A 21,900-nucleotide genomic window follows, 5' to 3' on the forward strand; every position below is an offset into this window, starting at 1 on the left:
TGCATATCTGAGAATATGTTTAATTAGCCAAATATAAAATGCTTTGAAGATAATACATCATTTTTTCCCTTAATCAGTATTGCTGTTGAGAAATCTTGTGTTAAACTGTTCTTATAATCGTGTCGGCTTTTTCTTCCGGAATTTCTTAGAATCTCCCTTTCATCTGAGATAGTCTCAAATCACAACAAACCGTTTCTTTGCTGAGAACCCCCATTCCTGAGGCTCAGGTGCCCAGAGCCTGCCTTAGACTGCGGCTAGAGCAGGAGAACCTAGAAATCACCCCTGCTCCCACTGTGAGCCTTCCACCAAGGAACAACAGCAGCAGTCTATTGCCAGGGGACGTGGGGGAGCACAGAGACTTTGGAGTCTGGTGCACCGAAGGTACCTATAAGCAACAATAAAAGCTGAATCCTGGTCCATACAGACTCCATCCTCCCCACCATTAACTCAACAATCTGGCAGAAGAAAAGGTGTAACCATTTTCAGGTATAAACTCAATATACCTGTCTCTATTCCTCCTTTCCCCACAATATCTGACGTTCAATAAAACATGAGACATAAAAATATGAAAAAGAGTCCTGTTGCCAAGATACGAAGCAGTCAATAGAACAGATCCAGACATGGCCCAGGTGTCGGGGATTTAAAACAACTACAGTCAAACTGTTAAAACATCTGACGTAAAATGAACAGAGAATTTCAGCAGACCACCGAGCACTATAAAAAGAGAGTCAAATGGAAATGCTAGAAATAGAAATCACACTAACAGAGATGAGAATTCTTCCAATGGGCTTATCCAGTGGACTGAATGCAGCAAAGAATTAGTGACTTGGATTATAAATCAACAAAAGTTATTCTGAAATACGAAGACAAAAAGAACAGAAAACCCCACAAACCAAAAGAACAGAGCATCCAAGAACTGGCAGGGGCAGGGGGTGTACGTAATATATCAGTATAATACTTCTAGGTGTGGGTTTTTACTTTCCTGACCTATTTAATATTCCAGGATCCTATTCAATCTTAGGTCTTACATTTTCTCAAATTCTAGAACACCTTAGTAATTACTTCTTGAAATATTTCCTCCCTTCTATTTATTTAAAAAAATTTCTTTCTGGAGGTTCTGTATATGGATGCTAAACTTTCAACTTGTATTCATCTTTCAACTAAATACACACCCTCACACACAGCTAAACATACACATATGTGTATACTATGTAAATGACTATACTTCTAGTTAGTTCTACTGAAGTCTGCACAGACACAGACGCGGTGTTTCCTCTCCTTAGCGCCTCCTGCTGTGTGATCCGGGACAGCACCTGGACTGAGCTGTCATACAGCTAACCACGTCAGCATCCAACCCATTTATGATGTTCCCTCTCGTAACTCCTTCTTGCTTTGTTTCTAGTACTCCCATTTTCCTGGCTTCTGCTTCTGACGAATTTAGACTTGTGCATCTGGAGAGCAAGTGGCCACTCTTCAAGGCAGGAAAGTTGTGTGCTAACAACTTGTATCCACACTGACACTGTCTCTTTCTCTTAAACACTTCGACTTCAAGATGTGAAGGGCCCTGGCCCTGGGAAGAAATAAGCTTGTAGCTGTTCCCGAACCTAGTCAGGCTTCACCGCCAACACGCGATGGTGTTGCTGCCTCTAGCTGGGCTGCGGTGCTGACCGGCAAAGGGAAGGTCGACGGTCCGCTCAGAGCTGTCAGAAGGGGAGAGGCCCAAGCTAAATATTCTCCCAGTCATGGTATCCAGGTCTCTTCCCCTCAGGAATGCTGCTTCCCCAACTAGGACCTTAACCATCTTGTCGCCCCAGGGATTTCTCACAATGGCTGTTGGTTTGATGGATCTCAAACTGGGTTTTGGAGGCAGAGTTGGGAGCCTGTACCAATTCCCCGTCTCACTGGGAGCCAGACAGAACCAGTGTCTGAAGGTGCGTGTCCTGAGTCCGGAGACCACACCTTTACCCATAATGCTACACTATTTTCTGAATCTTTTGCTCTCACCTCACACTACTTTGCACGTTTACACCTTTGCATGATTATAATTTACACCTAAGATTCTGGACACATTTTCCCCACTCTTTCCAAGAATCTTTAAAACATACCAAAAGCATTCTTCCCTAATAGAGACCCTCTTAGGATTCCTTCTACTCATTTTTCTTGTGACCCTTCAACATATGATATTACTTTACTTTGTTCATGTGCTCCTTTATAAATGGTTTTTAGTTTGTTCCATGTGCATGTCTGCTGTTGGTTCAAACAGACTAGAAATTCCTGGTCTTTCTTTCTTTGTTTTCTTTGATAAAACTCAATAAGAGGTGATGAATAATTGGCATTGATGAGGTGAGATACAAGACCACTAATATAAGGGGGGGAAACTCACATTTTCCAAAGCCTCCATTTTTACCCATGAAGTCAAAGAAAGCATCAAGAATTCTGCACAGAGTTATAACAATCATTACGTCCTGGACAGGAAACGGCTGACATTTCTGATGCTTCTTTATAAACTGTAGTCCGTCTGCAACACTATTTTTAATCATGAATTCAAGACAACTCACTCCTGTTTGACTCATAATTTTAGAAGTTTTCGAAAGCCATGACTTCATATAAGGCTCCCATCCCAGATCAACAGGATCCTACCAACATAAAGCACAAGATGTTACATAAATGAAGAAAAATACCGTGTCCGTCTTCTTTCTTATCATCTCTTTACTTCACCACTGCCCCTGGCAGAATATGGTTCAGAATCACCATTCATCAAAGTGCAACTGATCAAAACAGCTTAAAAAATGACCGGTCTCAACCGCAAGAGGCTCTTAATCATAGGAAGCAAACTGAGGGTTGCTGGAGGAGGGCTGGGTGGATGGGGCAACTGGGGGATGGGCATTAAGGAGGGAACGTGATGTGATGAGCAATGGGGGTTGTATGCAACTGATGAATCACTGACCTCTACCTCTGAAACTAATATGTTATATGTTAATTGACTGGATTTAAATTAAAAAAAAAAAAAAGAGTGACCTGTCTCGGATTTGTGACCGTAACCACGGTCTTACACGACAACAAGCACCCGGGGCATTACGTGCAGGGAGGAGCGCTGAGGTTACGTGTACGTGCTGAGGGGAAGGCAGCATCTGCTTTGCTACAGGACACAGGGCGGGTCGCGGCTACTACTTAATTTCCTGGAGAGAAGAAACCTAGTCTTTGTTGTGTCGTCCACCCCTCTCACCACGGGGCTGTGCTCCGCGGGTCCGAAGGGTCACAGATTCCGTGCGAAAAGGCTTCAGGGCAGCGGTTCCTCTACGGAAAAATAACCGAGGCCGCGGCCCCTGCCGTCTAGAAGGCGCCACTCGCTCACAGCACTGAGAACACGCACGTTCCAGCCCCGGAGGACTCGTTTACACACCGTAATTACGCTCACATGCGCTTCTGGGTTAGGAGGCTTCAGGGGACACAAAACTGACCTACCGCGATCACCCTGCCGAGTCCAGGGGCAACGATAAACCATTCATCAAAAATGCTGTAGATAATGACTAAACAATACATTTTCTTTATGAAATTTGATTTTGGAAACTTACCATATAGACCATTGCACATCGGCTGACAGTAGCAGGACTGGCCTGAGAGAGACTGTCCACTTCAAAAATCACTCGTATTTTATTAGTTAAGACTATTCTCTCACTGTTTGCTAGGCATAATGTTCCAGTATCATCCAGCATGGAGTTTAGATTTTCTACCCAGAAGGTATCCACTGGACCATCTAAAATAATCCACTGCCAACTGTAGTCTGCAGAGAAAGGTATTTTTGATGTAACTGAGAATAATGTTTTCTTTTACTACAATCTTGCAAATTGTCTATATGGAGTTAGATATCCTAGAAAACACTAGACTGAATATGTTTTTATGCAGTCTCTACTATTTATTAAATAAAAATAACTACCCATAGTATATACTTAGTAATTCTTTCAACATTATTTCAACATTAGCCTTTAAATTTTGGAGATCCAGGAGTTCTCTTTCCATAATGCTATGGTTTGTGAGTCTCCCCTTTCCACCCAGAGCACTGTTTGGATATGCTGCCTCTGGGAAACAGGAAAGGGAAGCAGATGCCCTTCGAAGAAAGAGTCGAATACATTCCAGAGTAGTTCACACCGTGACCCCATTTACTCCTCTTTCCATAGCTACAGGCAACCACCCTGCCCCACAGTTCTAGAAAACCCACTGGTCAAGCCAGGGGAGGAACGTGTGGGTCACTGTGGACATAGAAAGTAGTGAGCCACCTGAAAGACATGAGAGCCCAGCAGAAGAGGGAGGACAGCCAGGAGGCGGATGGTCAGACTGGCTGAAACACGTGACTCGGGGCCTGTCTTCAAACTCTGGAAGGGAACTTGCTGCGCCCAAGGACTGTGCTCTCCAACCTGCACACCAGAGAGTGCCACACAACAATCGAGGGCTTCTCGAAACGCAGAAGCAACAGCAGAAGCCTCTTTCAGCGTCTGGCTCATATCTGGCTGGCCAATGTGTGGCTAGAGGGCCACCCTGGAGCCGTGAAAGCACTCTGGGGGGGGGCCACCCTGGAGCCGTGAAAGCACTCTGGGGGGGGGCTCCAGCAGCACCCTGCCCACTCCTCCGGAGCAGGATCACCCCCCACCCCCACTCTCCATTCCCTGTACACCGCAGAGTGGCACACAGTGGGTGTGCAATCCTTCTTAGAGGAGTGTGCTTGGGTTGTAGTACTTGGCCTGGGAACAGGCAGATTGTCTCGAGTCCACTTCAGAGACAACACTATTGTAGGTTTCCATACAGTATTACTTCTACCTTTAGTATCTACTTGGTTCTCTTGAGATATTAATGTTCATTTATAAACTGAAAGGGTTATACAAGACCTACCACTTCTATAACAGAATTATAGATGAATATACCATAGTATATGATTAATACACAAATTCTAAATAAACACGGAAAAAATATAGTAAAAGAACAAAATATCACTCATCAAAAATGTTTTTAAAAATAGAAATAAAGCTCATAATCAATCACTTTATTGAATCAAATAACACTTACTCTGACTTTCTGGAATGTTAACGTCCTTCTCCATCTCCTTCTCAAATATATTAATGTCAGTATCTGCCGCATCAGAGAAATCGAGTTTGAAAACCTAAAATATTTACGTAATCAATAATGTTAATTTGACCACACTTTCTAGTTCCAATGGATATACCAATATGCTCTCCAGAATAAAAATGGGAAAAGGCAGAAGGTTCTGTCACTGAAAGACCTCCCCGTAACCGGCGCAGTTTGGCTGAGCTGAGGGGTGAATACAGGCCGTTTTCTTTTAGAGAATTCTTTTGGTTGTTTCCCCCCACACAGTACATGCTCGTATAACATTAAAATAAAAACACAGAGCACAAAGAAGAAAGCAAATATTCTCTGAATTTCCACCATCTATAAAGAATCACTGTTGATATTTTGGTGCATATTTCCCCCCTCCTTCATAGTACTTTTAAAATTTTAGGCACAGAAGAATTACCTCCAGGATCTGCTAAACCACAGATTCTAACACCTCATCCTTGGAGACTCTGACAGAATCGGTTTGCAGAGTTGTCCAGGAATCCCCATTTGTATTATACTCCCCGGGTGATACAAATACAGGTTGTTCTCACACGAATCTCTGAGAAATTCTGATCTATGCATACAGTTAACTCTTAATTATCTGGGGGACTTTATTATTTTGCTCCTCAACAGGGTCGAGTCCCATATCATCAGCTGACTAGCACTGGTTTTCTTTGCCCCCAAGAGTAGGGGAAGCTGACCAAACACTAGAGCCAGTGGGCTCCAGAGAGAGACCACACACAGGAGTGAGGCCCATGTTTCAGCCAGGGCCTCACAACCCAACAGACGGTAACCAGCCACTTCTCATTCTCAAGGCTCATCAGGGAGAGGACCAAGCACAGGGCTGTTTCCAATGATTATTTCTATAAGTCTGCACTTACCAGCCCTGTACATAAGTCATTATGCGCTACTGCATTTCTTTCCCTAGATTTTTAAAAAATGTGGGATTGTGGGTCAAATGTTATCTGGATTTTAATCCTTAATAAATTCTATTGGATTTCTTTTTGAAAGTTTGTGACAATACTTCCACCAACAAGATGTAGGAATGTTTGTTTCTCCACATCTTCGTTAATACCAAATGGTTTAGCTACTGATATTCTTAGGTTGTGAAAACTTGATGAGAAAAATGTGAAACCCATCATTGCTACAATTTTTATTTTTTTTTTATTTTATTTATTTTTTAAAGATTTTATTTATTTATTTGACAGAGATAGAGACAGCCAGCGAGAGAGGGAACACAGCAGGGGGAGTGGGAGAGGAAGAAGCAGGCTCATAACGGAGGAGCCTGATGTGGGACTCGATCCCAGAACGCTGGGATCACGCCCTGAGCTGAACGCAGACGCTTAACCCCTGTGCCACCCAGGCGCCCCTACAATTTTTAATTTTTGACTAATACTTAGGCTGTGGGTCTTTCATATGTCACTTGACCATTTTCATGTGTTCGATCAGCGTTCTAGTCATAGCCTTCCTCATCTCCTGAGTTTTCCATCCTTTCTTATTTGCGTCTATTCTTATAGCACCTCATCTATAGCAAGGATACTAACTCACTCCTATAAGATGCTGTAAGCTTTCTTCCAGACTGTGGTTTGCTTTAATAGAAGCTGTCTGTTGCAACTATTAAAAAATTTTTTTCTTATATTTACAGTCAAATAATTTTATCTCCCATTTATGATTTTTGGGTTCCCAGTTTTAGTTAAGGTCTTCCTAGCTCTACAAATATGTCCCCAAATATTATTATGTTTTTATAATTTTATTTTTATATTTAGTTGGTTATTTCATCTGGAATTTTCTCCTTCCCTCCCTCCCTCCTTCCTTCTCTTTTTTATTTGACAAAGAGCAAGAGCACAGGCAGGGGGAGCGGCAGGCAGAGGGAGAGGGAGAAGCAGGCTCCCTGCTGAGCAGGGAGCCTGATGCGGGACTTGATCCCAAGACCTGGGGATCACAACCTGAGCTTAATCCACAGAGCCACCCAGTCACCCCTGGAAATTTATTTCTGGGTAGGGAATGAGGTAAGGGTCTTTCTATGTTTTCACATCACAAAATAGCAATCTATATAAACAATGAATTGAGTAAAGAATGCTTTTCCTGATTAGAAATATTACTTCAGTTGTATATTAATTTCCTATATATGTCTGAATATGTTTCTGGACTCTGACTGGTTCCGTTTCTGTGTTAGCACCTTCCAGGGTTTTTATTCAGGTTTTGAAAAGTGCTACCTTTTTTTTTTTTTTCCTGACATGTACTCAACACTCGACATTACATTAGTCTCGGATGTGTGATATAATGAATTCAGTATTTGTGTAGATTATGAAATGATCATAAAAGTCTGGTTAGCATCCATCACTACACATACGTAAACATTTTTTTCTTGCGGTGAGAACTCTGAAGATCCGCTCTCTTACAAACTTTCAAATATCCAATACCGTGTTATTAACTATGGCACTGCATTATATTGTACCTCACTGTTTTGGTTACAGTATGGATTTGTTCTAAAATTAATATAGAACATTTTAGAAATAAAAAGCACTATGGTTTTTTGCCCAGATTTTCTTTGAACTCTTGGAACATTTATACTTCCTAATGAACTTTAAAGTCATTTAATTCACTTTTTTTTAAAGGGGGATTTTGCTTGGAAAGACATTATATCCGTATATTAATTTGGTATAGGTATTCCTGCCTCCCTCGCTGCCACCCTCCCATGACAAGTTCCTTTCTTTTACATTTATTCCAATGTATTTTTTTATAGATTTTTGCCACTGTTAGCAGAATTTTTCCTATTTCCATTTCTAACTGGTGATAATTAGCATGAAGAATTTAATCACAGCCACTTTAGGATATTCCTTCTCTATCAATTACTGAGAATGATGCAATAAAATCTCACACTAGGATGTGATTTATCAATTTCTCTACAAAATTCAGTTATTTTTTCTACACATTTTTACATTATGTCATAGGCACAGAGTAGTTCAGAACCGCCAACTTTTTCTGCACCAATAGCACGCTGTTGTACCCCAATTTTATAATAATTCTTGACCTCTGGCAGATCTCACCACCCAGATTCTTCCCCTTGTTTTTTTATTCAGGAATATCAGGGACCTTGGTTCTTCTACGTACATTTTAGAATCAATTTGTCAAGGTCTTAAAAACTACTTTAGCTTTCTATTTCAAAACTTAGTGCAAAGCTCCAGTAATCAAGTGTGGCATTTGCATAAGGATAGACGTCAAGATTAATGGAACAGAAAGTCCAGAAATAAATCCCTACATTCACAATCAGTTGATTTTGACAAGAGTGACAAGACAATTCAATGTGGGAAAGAACAGTCTTTTCAACAATAGTTCTGGAACAATTGGATATTCAGATGCAAAAGAATGAACTGGGATCCCTTCGACACAAAAGTCAACCCAAAAGAGACCAAAGACCTAAATAGAAAAGTGAAAACCATAAAACTCTTATAATAAAGCACAGAATAAAGTCTTTGACCTTGAATTATGCAAAGCTTTCTTCAGATATGATATCAAAAAACAAGTGACAAAGGAAAAATAGATTGAACTTCATCAAGGTTAAAAACTTGTGTTTCAAAGGATACCATCAAGAAAATAAAGACAACCCACAAAATGAAAGAAAGTGTTTGTAAATCATAGTCCCTGATAAGATACTTGCATCTAGAAAAAAAAATATGGATCGGAAGACTTAATACTTTTTTTTCATTTTAATTCTAGTGTAGTTAAGATACGGTGTTATATTAGTTTCATGTGTACAATATAGTGGCTCAACAATTCTATTCATCACTCGTATGTGGAATTTAAGAAACAAAACAAATGAGCAAGGGAGAAAAAAAAAGAGAGAGAGAGAGAGAAACCAAAAAACAGACTCTTAACTCTAGAGAACACATTGATGGTCACTGGGTGGGAGGTGGGCGGGAGGACAGGTGAGACAGGTAAACGGGCTAAGAGTGCACTTGTCGTGATGAGCATGGGTGATGCATGGAAGGGCTGAATCACTATACTGTACGCCTGAAATTAATATTACACTCTGTGTTAACTAACTGGAACTTAAGTAAAAACTGAAAAAAAAATCTTTGTTTATCTGTTTGGTTTTAAATGCCATTCGTCTGTTAATACATTTTGGCTAATGAAATTTACTAGTAATTCCTACTTATAACTAATGAGAATACAACATTCAAATTTTTGTTTGCTATTTATGTTGATTTTGTGATGAATTTTGTATCAAAAACTTTTTCACTTTTCCAGTGAAGTATTTTCATACTCATTAATTTGTAAGATATACTGGTGGTGACAGAATCACTAGATCACCCTCTGCTTAAACTTAACCCACTCTGTGCTACTTTAAAAGCCAGTATCTTTCATTTTATTGTTTACCAACCATTTTAAAACCCGGTGTCATATTTTCTGTTTTTTTATAGCTTCTAATTTTTCTCCTTTTTAAACTGATAATAATAATTTTTTTTAAAGATTTTATTTATTTGAGAGAGAGAGACAGCCACTGAGAGAGGGAACACAAGCAGGGGGAGTGGGAGAGGAAGAAGCAGGCTCCTAGCGGAGGAGCCTGATGTGGGGCTCGATCCCAGAACGCCGGGATCACGCCCTGAGCCGAAGGCAGACGCTTAATGACTGTGCCACCTAGGCGCCCCTGATCATAATAATTTTTAAATTTACTTTTATACTGGTAAGTATAATAATGCTTAAATATCAATCTTTAAACAATGAAGTAATCCACAATAGACAAAAATAATCCTTCCATATTAACTTACATCAGATGCATCTGAGATTCTTGATTTCAGTCCGAAATCGCTGTCTTTCTTTGAGTTCCTTGCAGTGTTAAAATATACATAATTTCGAACTGCTGTTGATAATAATCCATCAGTCCATTCCATAGTATTAGGATCCAGTTGTCCATATAGTTCACCAACAGTGATACACTTCGGATTTAAAACACAAATATCTACTTTTCCTTTTCTTCCTGAAATCTGAAAAAAATCCAGTGTGGTTTCTTAAAGGCACTAACTATAGTACAATTATTTAAATTTTTGCACTATTAACACCAAAGAGTTTTAGGAGAGGTCTTTCACTCCAAAGAAAGAGACCCTAATAATCTGTGATCATTAATTAATAATCTAACAATTCCACTCTTTGTTATCTATTTGAAGAAAACAAAAACACTAATTTGAAAAGTTATATGCACCCTTATGTTTATTTCAACATTATTTACAATGTCCAAAATACAGAAGCAACCTAAATGTCCACTGATGGAAGAATGGATAAAGAAGATGTGGTGTGTATACACACACATGCACGCACATACACACACACACGTGTGTGTATATATATATATGACGGAATCCTATTCATCATTAAAAAAAGAATAAAATCTTTCCATTTTGTAACAACATGGAAAAAATAGACTGAACTTCATCAAGGTTAAAAACTTTGGTGTTTCAAAGGATACCATCAAGAAAATAAAGACAACCACGAAATGAAAGAAAGGGTTTGTAAATCATAGTCCCTGATAAGGGACTTATATCTAGAAAATATATACATACATGGATTGGAAGACTTAATATTGTTTTTTTTTTCATTTTAATTCTAGTGTAGTTAACATACAGTGTTATATTAGTTTCAGTTGTACACTATAGTGGCTCAACAATTCTATACACTACTTATATGTGGAATTTAAGAAACAAAACACATCAGCAAAGGGAAAAAGAGAGAGAGAGAGACAAGCCAAGAATTATCTTGGGATTATGCTCAGGAAGTAAGTCAGAGAGAGAAAGACAAATACCACATGATTTCACTTATATGTGGAATCTAAAAGACAAAAACCCAAGACTCATAGATACAGAGAATATATTGGTGGTTGCCAGAGGGGAAATATATTGGGAGGGGGACCAAAATAGTTGAAAGGAATCAAAAGGTACAAAATTCTAGTCATATAAAAAATAAGTCATGGATATGCAATGCACAGCATGGGCAATACAGTCAATAACACTGTATTAATTTTGTTCAGTGACATGGTAACTAGACTAGTGGTCATCATTTCACAATATATATAAATGTCAAATAACTATGTTGCACACCTGAAACAATATAATACTATATGTCAGTTATACCTCAATAAAAAAGGAAATAATTATTAAATTAAAAAAGACACAAATAATATCAGAAATAAAGTATGGACACTCCTAGCGCCTTGCAGAAATTAAAAGGATTATAAGAAAACATTATGAATGACTGTATGCCAAATTATGTAATCTACAGGACACAGATAAATTCCTAGAAATAACAAAAATTATCAAAACTAACTCAAGAAGAAACAGAAAATCTCAACAGATCTGTAACAAGCAGAGAGACTGAATCAGTCATCAAAATCTCCAAGAAAGTCCCAAATCAGATGGTAGATGAGTTTTACCAAACACCTGAAAATGAATTAACACCAACCTTACTCAAATTCTTGCAAAAAAACAGAAAAGGAAAAAATACTTCCTAACACATTCTGTGAGGCTAGAATGATCCTGATACCAAATCCACACCAAGACACCATGAGAAAAGGACACACCAGTATCCCCTACGCATAGAGATGCAAAGATCCTCAAGAAAGTGCTAGCAAACTGAATGCAACAGCACATTGAAAGGATGATGCACCATGACCAGATGAGATTTATTTTAGGAATGGAGGGGTGGGTTCAACAACAACAAAAAAATCAATCAATGTGATATAGCATATTAATACGGCAAAAGAAACCACATAATCACATAAAGAGAGGCAGAAAAAAACATCTGATAAAGTTTCACACCCTTTCACGGTAAAAACACTCAACAAACTAGAAATAGAAAGGAACTTCCTTACTATAATCAGGGGTATTTATGAAAAACCCACAGATGATACCATAGTCAGTGGTGAAAGCCTGGAAGCTTTCGCCCTAATATCAGGTACAAGGCAAGAATTCCCATTTTCACCGCTGCTATTAAACACTGCACTGAAAGTCCTAGCCGGGTAATCAGGTGATAAATTAAAAAGCATCCAAATTGCAAAGAGAGAAGTAAAAGTATCTCCATTTAAATATGACATGATTCTATATACAGAAAATCCCAAAGAATCTACAAAACAACTACTAGAGCCAATAAATGAACCAGCATATCTGCAGGATATAAGATCAACACACAAAAATCAGTTGCATTCCCATATAGCAGCAATGAACACGCTTCAACAACAACAACAAAGTTTAAGAAATTTCAAGTCCATTTATAATAGCATCCAAAGAATAAGATACTTTGGAATACATATAATCGAGGAGGAGAAAGACATACATTGCGAACTACAGAAAAGAAGACACATTTTCTTGCTTATTGAAAGTAAGAGCTAAAAATGGAAAGAAACTGCATGCCACCTGAAACAAGCCAACTGCAGAACTGAGAACCTGATTTTCTAAAACTTGTGGAATAACGACAGCAGAGCCTTTAAGTAAGACAACTGAAGGACACGTTATTTATCGGGATCTAACTTTATATTTAATAAAAATACCATCTGATTTCACTCATATGTGGAATTTAAGAAACAGCAGATGAACATATGGGAAGGGGGGGAAAAAGAGGGAAACAAACCATAAGAGACTCCTAATGAGGGAGAACAGACTGAGGGGTGATGGAGGGAGTTGGGTGGGGGATGGGCTAGGATGGGGGATGGGCATTAAGGAGGGCACTTGTCATGATGAGCACTGGGTGTTAGATATAAGTGATGAACCACTGAATTCTACTCCTGAAAGTATTACTAAGCTATTAACTAGAATTTAAATAAAAATTTGGAAAAAATGAAATAAAAATGTTAGTCATTTAAAAAATATATATATATATGAAAAAGTCAGAGTTATTCTAGGAATTCCAGAATAATTTAATATTAACAAATCTATCAACATAGCTTATTAACCTATTAAAATATAAAAAAATAGATTCTGAAAAGTTATTTCATAAATTCCAAAAATCAAAACCAAAGTATAATGAGAATGGGAAAAAATTCCCAGCGTATGAAAGACTATCATACACAAAGAGCAAATACCATATTAAATGCAGCAATATTAACTGTATTTCAGATAAAGAAACAAGATATTATTACAGTTAACACTGTTTTGGAGGGTTAATCAATGCAGTAAGAATATAAATTATATAAATATTACAAAAGAGACAAAATCATATTCATTTGAAGATGATTCAATTGATCACCTATAAAAACAATTATAATTTAACATTACCAGTCCATGAAGGTGACTAAATACAAAATAAATATATAATTCCACGGATTTTAGTAGTAGTAATTACTAGTAATTACTAGTTTGAGATTGAAATAAAAAAAATCCTATTTACTAGAATGATTCCTAACTACAAAATTCCTAGCATAAATTTAAAAAGAACATACTTATATAAATAGGACATAAAATGTTACTGAAGTATAAAGTAAGATTGAAGAAATAGAGACATATTACTTAGTATTTACCTGTGAAATAGATGCCCTTTCTTTACTTGATAGGAAGTCTTCAACTGGTGATAGTGTTAATGCTCTTTCTAAGATTCTTCTGACTGTTGTCTTTCCTCCACACGTTGGGCCTACTAACATCACACCAACGCAAGTCTAAAACAAAATTGCAGATTTATGATTTAATTTTGGTTTACTGATGGTTCAGCTAAGATGAAATGCGAAGGTTCTTATTACAAACACATCTCTGTATCCACAAACCCTTCCTTCATATTACTGTTCAATCTATTATAATCTGGGTTCTGTTTTCATTGACTAGGTTAATGTCAAAATAAACAGAAACCTCCTAATTTTAAAATTCAAAGGATGACTTTCAATTCTTGATATTTGACGGTTTATCTTTATCCAATTCTCCTTTATTTTTGGACCTTTCTCTAAGATTGGCTTCTGTAATATGATTTATCTCAGCTTTCCTCTTCTCTATTCTTTTCTCTTTTGAGTTTTGAATGTCATTTCCATGTTAGTCTTCTCTAATTCATCCTTTTCTCTCTCCCTTCTTCCTACATTAGCCCTACCAATCTCATCAACTTGAACATCTTTCACTATGACCTGAGTTCTAATGACTTCCTAATGTATTTATTTTTTCCAGGCTTTGGTTCTATGTGCCTGAGTGAAATTTCAGTGGTCTACTAGATACTTCCATCTGGATGTCTCACATGATTTTCAAAGTCAACATAATCTAATCTACACCTTCTTTTCACACTTGTTGCTTCTCTTATTCCCTAATCTAGTTAATAAAACCACTAGGTACCCACTGTCCAAAGTTCCTCATCTCTTACAAAATTTGCTTGATCCCATCTTCTTCTGTCCAACCCAATCACAAATGGTGTTACAGAGTCCATGTTTGTGTTCCCCTAAAATTCAAATGTTGAGGCTGACACCCAATGCAACAATACCGGAAGTGAGGCCTTTGATAGGTAATTAGGTTTAGACGAGGTCATGAGGGTGGGCCTGTGATGGGATTAGTGTCCTTACAAAAAGAGGGAGAGGGACCAGAGTTTAACATCTCTCCACTATGTGAGGACACAGTGAGAAGGGGACCATCCACAAGCCAGGAAGAGAGCTCTCACCAGAAGCCAAATCTGCTAGCACTTTGATCTTAAACTTCCCAGCCTCCAGAACAGTGAGAAATAAATGTCTATTGTTTAAACCACCCCATCTATGGTATTTTGTTATGACAGCCCAGACAGACTAAGACGGGGGAAAGCATCAGATGCTAAAGCTCTTAAAGTGTCCCTCCCCATCTCTTTTAGACTACTGGAATAGGAGTAAAGAAATGATTATCTTTAATAATGTATCAAATAAATACATTAAAATTCAAATATGGATAAAGCTAAAATATTTTTCACTTCCATTCCAGTCTCTTTATCCTCATGTAGGTCTTATGATTCTCTGCTCTGATAATTCCATCCTACAACCGGCCAGGTGAGAAGGAGTCCAAAAGCCTTGCATGACGCAGCTAACTGGCCACGTGGCATCATGGCCTTACCTGAAAGAGAGGCAGCTGTCCCTGTGGGAGCAACTTTATCCCCTACTTCACGCCCTAAAGCAAAGCTGCTGGCCCAGTGAAGCCCTTGATTTACAAAGATCCCGTATATGCCTTAGTCCGTTTTACTGGTGGCTCAGCCTAGCTGAGACCTGAAGACTCTCGCTGTCCCTCCTCAGAGCCAGCAATGAAGAACCAAGAGCAGACCTGTCAGTTCTGTTCACGGTGAGAACTCTGACTCTGGCTTTGGCAGTGGCCTTGCTATTTGGCCTGCCACTTGGGAAACTGTTACGGACTACAAGATTAAAGATAACCCTCTCTGGAGTTGTGAACTGTGGAAGCGAATTGGGGCCGCTACTGAGACTATTGGAGTTACTCATGGGCCCACGACGAGGACCCAGAACCAGGCTGCTGGTCAAGCCTGTCCTTCCCAGACTGCCATGATTGCTGGCTGGACACAACGTCACATGGGATGTGGCAACGTGTTCTCCGTCACAGAACTCACAAAGTAAAGGACCGTGTGTTTGTGACACAGGGACTACTGCTGTGCTCCAGACTTCATGGTGGGAAGAGTCGTACTGCCCGGGCACGAATGACCCCCACGTACTCCAGGCAGATCCTTCATCAGGTCTGCACACCCCCTCTCCTGGGGCTATTGGTGGTGACTCACTGACACTGACACTATTTCAGGCTATGGGATTGCTGTTTTGATCCAATCAGCTAACTCCAGCCACACCATTATGTTTCTTGAAACGAAAATTGTGTCATTTGGATTTCTGGACCATTTGCAGTCGGACAATGGTATACCTTTTATTATAGGAGTCTCTTAACCACGAGCTGATGGTCCAGACATTCTGTGGGCCTCCTATGCTCCCTACCATCCATATGCATCTGGTATTACTGAGCATTGGAACAGCCTTCTCAAAGACTGACTCCAAAGATTTCTGATCCATGCCCCTTCCCTTTTCTTTGTCCACACACCTTACCAGGGAGGGCTGGTCATTGAATGTAGACATCCCCAGAAGGGGTTCATTTCCTTTCATCTGCTTCCTAGGTAATTATCAGCATAAAAGAGATGGGGGATTATAGAGATCTATTTTGAGAATTTGGGATTCATTCTGACCAATCCTGAGCATGGGGTTTCTTTCTGTTCCCTAATGACGACCTCAGGCCACCCTGATTGTACACATTCCAAAATGGGGCCCAGAGGATTCAAATTTAATTCTGGTTCAATTACCTGGATTCTCTTGGAATGACATGGTCTTAGGCCATAAGGATAATGACCACTTGATCGAGTATACTTCCTGATGAGTCCTTCCACAGTGGCCCACGCAGGCCAAAGCAGGGTACATAATGGTTCCAAGTTCCATAAAAATGCCCTTGTCCCTCGTGCATCACAGCAGGGGATGTTTAGAAAATAATTATGGTAAAAAGTACTGAAATGGGGCATACCAATTTTGTGGCAGTGCAAGAGCAGCAAAAACCCAGACACCTAGGGAGGGCACACCTCAGACCACGGAATACAGGGGGAAAGATGAATACTGAAGATCTTTTGTCTTTCAGAACTCCCTCTCTTTCCTTCCTGGCAAAGGGGGTACCCCAAACAAGTGTAGGAGCCTTTCATCTTCCTGACTGCTGGGACCAACACCCCCTACCAAATAGAACTGACCATGATTTAAGTGTTATTCCCCTACCCGTTACGGAGAAATCTAGCAGGAACTGCAGGGGTGGCCTCAGCTTCTGCACCTCCCAGGCAAAACACCTGGCCATCGCTCAAGATGTCTTGCCTATCTTCCTCACTCCTATCTCCACTGCTCACTCATTTCCTGGAGCAGACAAATGCCATCTGGCTCATGATATGGCAAACAGGTCAGACTGGACTGCTTGTCCTCAAGTGGTCACTCCAAAAACAAAACAAAAAAAGAACTAGACCTAATTATTCGAACTGAGAACTGTATCCCTTGAACTGTGATAGTCCCGTTTGGGGAACCCAACAACTATTAAGAAACTCTTTCTAAGGGCACCATGTATACCCTTAGGCTTGATTTCTTACGTAGAAGTCAGGCACCAACTTGTCTCCTTCCCCAAAACAATGCAACTTGTACCTCAGAGGCGGTTAAAGTGTTAAAAATCTAGTATTTAAGGAAACATCAACTTGTCCCAGGAAGGCAGTCAGATCAGTCCAGGGTTGTTATGGATGATAGAATGGCCCTGGTCCCTTTCTCCTCCTGGGCCGAGACAACATCTGTACAGCTGATACTCTTGCTCTACCTGGATTAATCCTTTGGACCAAGAGGAACAATCAATATATAGCAGCTTCAGGAGAAATCCCCCTGGCTTTCTAAGGTGGAGTCTGATGGCTTCTGATGTGTTCAGCTGTTTGAGCCCCGAACCTTTGATTGGCATGGCTGAGATTAGTATTTTAGGTTGGCTCCGTCCTACTGTGTATTGTCCTCTTGATAGAGGCTCTAGCTAAATGTTGTAGGAAATAAGCTGAATAAAAGTGGTCCCAGCCCCTGGCAGTCAGATTAATCAGAGTAGTCAACAGAGCGGCCATGGGAAAATTCACCAGAAGCCAAGACAGTGTATAAACAAGGGGTGGAATTTTGGGGAGACAATTCTCTACAGTCGCTGACATTTCTACATGCCTCTGAACAGAGGCATCGGAAGCTTTGTTTAGGACTGCCTTTTCAAGGATGTTTGTATAGCAAACAGTTTTTGGAAGATACAGTCCTCTAATCAGGATGGAGAACGTTAAATTCCTGTCTAGAATAACAAAGATAATGTCTCCTTCCTGAGCAAAGGCTAGGAATGTCTGCTGGTAGTCCCCTTCTAAGGCTGCAGTGTTCCTAAGATGGGGTGCTTCTGTGGAACACTTACCACACATGCAGGCATCACCTGACCCCGCGTCATCCTCCGAGAACTAAATCTTGGGGATAAGGCCACTGCTGTTGCTGAGTGGTAAACGGTCCTTTCTGACCCAGGAGTCTAGCACTTTCTGCTGCTGTGAAGCTGTGGCAGGCTAACTTGTTAAATCAACTCAATATATTCAGGAAGGGAAAAATGTGATACCATAAAATGAAAATTCTCAACACGAGTTATTCATTCAATTCTATCCGAATAGAAATCCAAATAGGACTTTTTAATTTTAATTTTTTTTCACTGGCAAACAATCAACTGATTATCTAAGAATCGGGGAAAATGACAAAGAGGGAAGATGATGGCAGGGCTCAGGACAAGATAGGCACCCTGTCCTTGGCATGTTAGATTAAGCTGGAGGAGTCTTCTTTACATGGCAGAAACAGGACGGTCACTCTGAGCTCCCCCACCTCACCTTTCTTCCCCTGAAAGAGGTCATAAAAGCCCCACGTGAAAGGCGCCCTCTTCGTACCCAGAGGACAGAGACATCCTTATGGGAAATGAGGGGCTGACAAGGCTTTATGGACAAACCTGGCTCAACTGGCCGGTATCTTCCTAGTTACTTCTTCACCACCTACTACACCCCTAGCCCAAACCCCTCTGCCCTGCTAACTCTGCACAAACTCATTGTTTCTTTTTCTATAAAGCCTCCTGTTCTGTTCGCTTCTTTGGGTCTCTATTCTCTTTAAAGGCTCCCATGTAAAAAAATACCAAATACAGTTAAGATGCGCATGCTTTTCTTCTGCTAATCTTTCTTTCTCAATTTGATTTTCAGACTCAGCCAGGAACCCTAAGAGGGTCAGGGATAGCTTTTTTTTTTTTTTTCTTCTCTTACAATTGGTACCACCAGATATGGAAACCTATTATGAAGCTATGGTAATTAAGACTGGTGTAGTCATAAGATAAAGACCAAAATAATAAAACATGGAAGAAATCAACAAAGAAATCCACCTTATTAGACTGGAAACATGGTATATGAGAGAAATAGCAAATCAGTGAGGAAAAGTCTTGGGAAAACCGGTTATCCATCTGAGGAAAAAGATCCATATTTGACATCTTAAAGAAAAATAAATTCCAGACAACTTAAAAATGGGAAATGCAAGTATCATTTGCATAATACCATGCAAATAAAATTTAACAATTTTGGAAAAAAATCATAGAAATATCTTTATGAAATAGGATAGAAAAGATTTCTAAACATTCACAAAAACAAACCATAAGAAAAAGACCAATGGACTTTCCTGCATTAACAATGTCTCCCGCACACTGAACACTAGGAACATTTCTGAAAACCTAAGATTTAGAGAATTTATTTGCAATGCATATAAACAATAAAGAAATAGGATATAAAAACGCATAATGAAAAGTTTATACACACTTGGTAAGAAAAAGACAAAAAACCGAATTGAGAAATGAGTACGTTATATAATCTGGAAATTCAAATGGCAAAGAAATAAATATGAAAATGTACAATATTACTAATTATCAGGGAAATGCACCATCTTTTCCAGCTGGTTCATTCATGGGGACAGAAAATGCAAAGGCGGCGCAGCTATGCGAGGCCGAACACTCACACCACGTGTGCAGGGTTTTTAGAATCATGTAGTAAGGGGACAGGGGTGAAGAAGATAATCTGTTCAAAGTTAAAGGGTCAAGTAACCACATCTGGGCAAAAAACCGAGTAAACCACTTCACTGTTACCCTGGTTGTCTCCTTGATCAGAACTATTAAGGTTCAGGAGCAAAGAGCTGCTAACATGCCATTCCTCACTTACCTGCAGTTGATTATAAAACTGTACGATTTTCTTTTTCTGAGCTGGCCACTGTTGTAAGCCCAACTGTTCTGTCGCAATAAATACTGCATTCTAAAGAAAATAAATACATTAATTTAAAGTGCATTGCAAATTAAATCCTTAAGACATAACCCTACAAAATCTCTCTTAATAGGTACCAAATACTGCACTTTAAGACAGTTCTTAATTTCACCAACCTGGGACTACTACTTACCCCAAGATACAATACCCACAAAATGTTATGTTCACAGATCCCAGGTAGCAAATTTATAGACCCTCCCCCAATTTAAAAATTCATTCTTAGGGCGTCTGGGAGGTTCAGTCAGTTGAGCATTCAACTCTTGATTTCAGCTCAGGTCATGATCTCAGGGTCCTGGCATCGAGCCCTGCTTCCTCAGTGGGGAGTTGTCTTGAGATTTTCTCTCTCCCCCCCCCCCACACTCTCTAAAATAAATGAATTTTTGAAAAAAAAGAATTCATTCTTTAAGATGTATTTAAGAACTGTTACCATAGTACCATTGTCTAATTATCATATGCTAAAAGAACATTTAAAAGAGTCTATATCTTTGTGTAATTCCAATCACCATTAAGGTAGGTTTTCAGCTTTGTAACAATACTAAGAATATTCTAGAACAGAAAGCACAATTTGTAAGACTGAGGACTTGATGTGATTAGACATTAAAACATCCAGTAAGTGGCTGCAGCTTGGAAAGATACTTAATATTTTAATGCAGGAATTATAAGGGCAGCCACGTTTCCTTCTAAAGTGGGGTTTAGGGACATGTGGGTGGCTCAGTCAGTGAAGCATCTGCCTTCGGCTCAGGTCATGATCTCAGGGTCCTGGGACCAAGTCCTACATCGGGCTCCCTGCTCAGTGGGGAGCCTGCTTCTCTCTCTCCCTCTGTCCCCTGGCTCAGTGCTCTCTGTCTCTATCTCAAATCTAAAAAAAAAAAAAATCTTAAAAAAAAATAAAGTGGGGTTAATTTCAGCGTCAATATTATCTGTAAATGTGCCTACAGAAAAAAGTGGGATTTATCCTTTTTCTCACTGACCTCTTCTACTCCACTTCTCATTCCTTGCATTCCCATGATGGAACAGACAGATGCTGCTGAAGGAGACACAGAACACTCAGCAGGACTGTACGAATGGAGACAAAGTATTTCCAATGCCAGGCTACTGGAGGTAGGAGATCAGCTGAGAGCAACCTCTTTCATTTTTATTTTTTAAGTTTTATTTTATTTACATTCAATTAATTAACATATAGTGTATTATTAGTTTCAGGGTAGAGGTCAATGATTCATCAGTTGTATATAACAACCAGTGCTAATTACAACACATGCCCTCCTTAATGTCCATCATCCAGTTACCCCATCTCCCCACCTCCTCCCCTCCAGCAACCCTCTGTTTGTTTCCTAGAGTTAAGAGTCTCTTATGGTTTGTCTCCCTCTCTGATTTCACCTTATTCTATTTTTCCCTCCCTTCCTCAATCTCCTCTGTTTTGTTTCTTAACTTCCACCTATGAATGAAATCATTTAATTGTCTTCTCTGATTGACTTATTTCACTTAGCATAATACCCTCTAGTTCCATCCATGTCATTGCAAAGGTAAAGATTTCTTTTTTTGATGGCTGAGTAGTATTCCATTGTATGTATATACCACATCTTCTTTATCCATTCACCTGCTGATGGACATCTGGGCTCTTTCCATACTTTGGCTATTGTGGACACTGCTGCTATAAACACTGGGGTGCAGGTGCCCCTTTGGATCACTGCATTTGTATCTTTGGGGTAAATACCTAGTAGCGCAATGAGAGCAACCTCTTTTAAAAGGAGCTGATGAGACACCCACTTAGGGCCTGAACATGCAGTAGTTTTAGATGCAGGGGCTAGGAATTCTCTTCCATGGACAATACAAACCTAGACACCTGCCTAGATGTAAGCCAACAGTCTGCAGGAGTGGACTAGGGGTGGCATGGGATGCAGAGGATCAGCAGAAGTGGGATAATCAAAAGAAGAGATAGGTCTTCCCTCCTGGTTAAAGATTTTCACA

General features: G+C 39.6%; 1 protein-coding gene across 1 annotated transcript in view; it reads right to left on the bottom strand.

Moving 5' to 3' along the window:
* DNAH14 (dynein axonemal heavy chain 14) overlaps nucleotides 1-21,900 on the bottom strand; it is a 321,838-nt gene that overhangs the window by 144,665 nt on the left and 155,273 nt on the right. The window contains exons 39-44 of the mRNA XM_057315759.1: nucleotides 19,834-19,923; nucleotides 13,616-13,750; nucleotides 9,882-10,097; nucleotides 5,062-5,155; nucleotides 3,576-3,784; nucleotides 2,384-2,636 (exon numbers count right to left, since the gene is read on the bottom strand). Coding sequence (XP_057171742.1) covers nucleotides 2,384-2,636; nucleotides 3,576-3,784; nucleotides 5,062-5,155; nucleotides 9,882-10,097; nucleotides 13,616-13,750; nucleotides 19,834-19,923 — 997 coding nt within the window. The remainder of the gene's footprint in view (nucleotides 1-2,383; nucleotides 2,637-3,575; nucleotides 3,785-5,061; nucleotides 5,156-9,881; nucleotides 10,098-13,615; nucleotides 13,751-19,833; nucleotides 19,924-21,900) is intronic.

Source organism: Ursus arctos, unplaced genomic scaffold, assembly GCF_023065955.2.
Source record: "Ursus arctos isolate Adak ecotype North America unplaced genomic scaffold, UrsArc2.0 scaffold_2, whole genome shotgun sequence".
In the NCBI taxonomy this organism is placed as follows: domain Eukaryota; kingdom Metazoa; phylum Chordata; class Mammalia; order Carnivora; family Ursidae; genus Ursus; species Ursus arctos.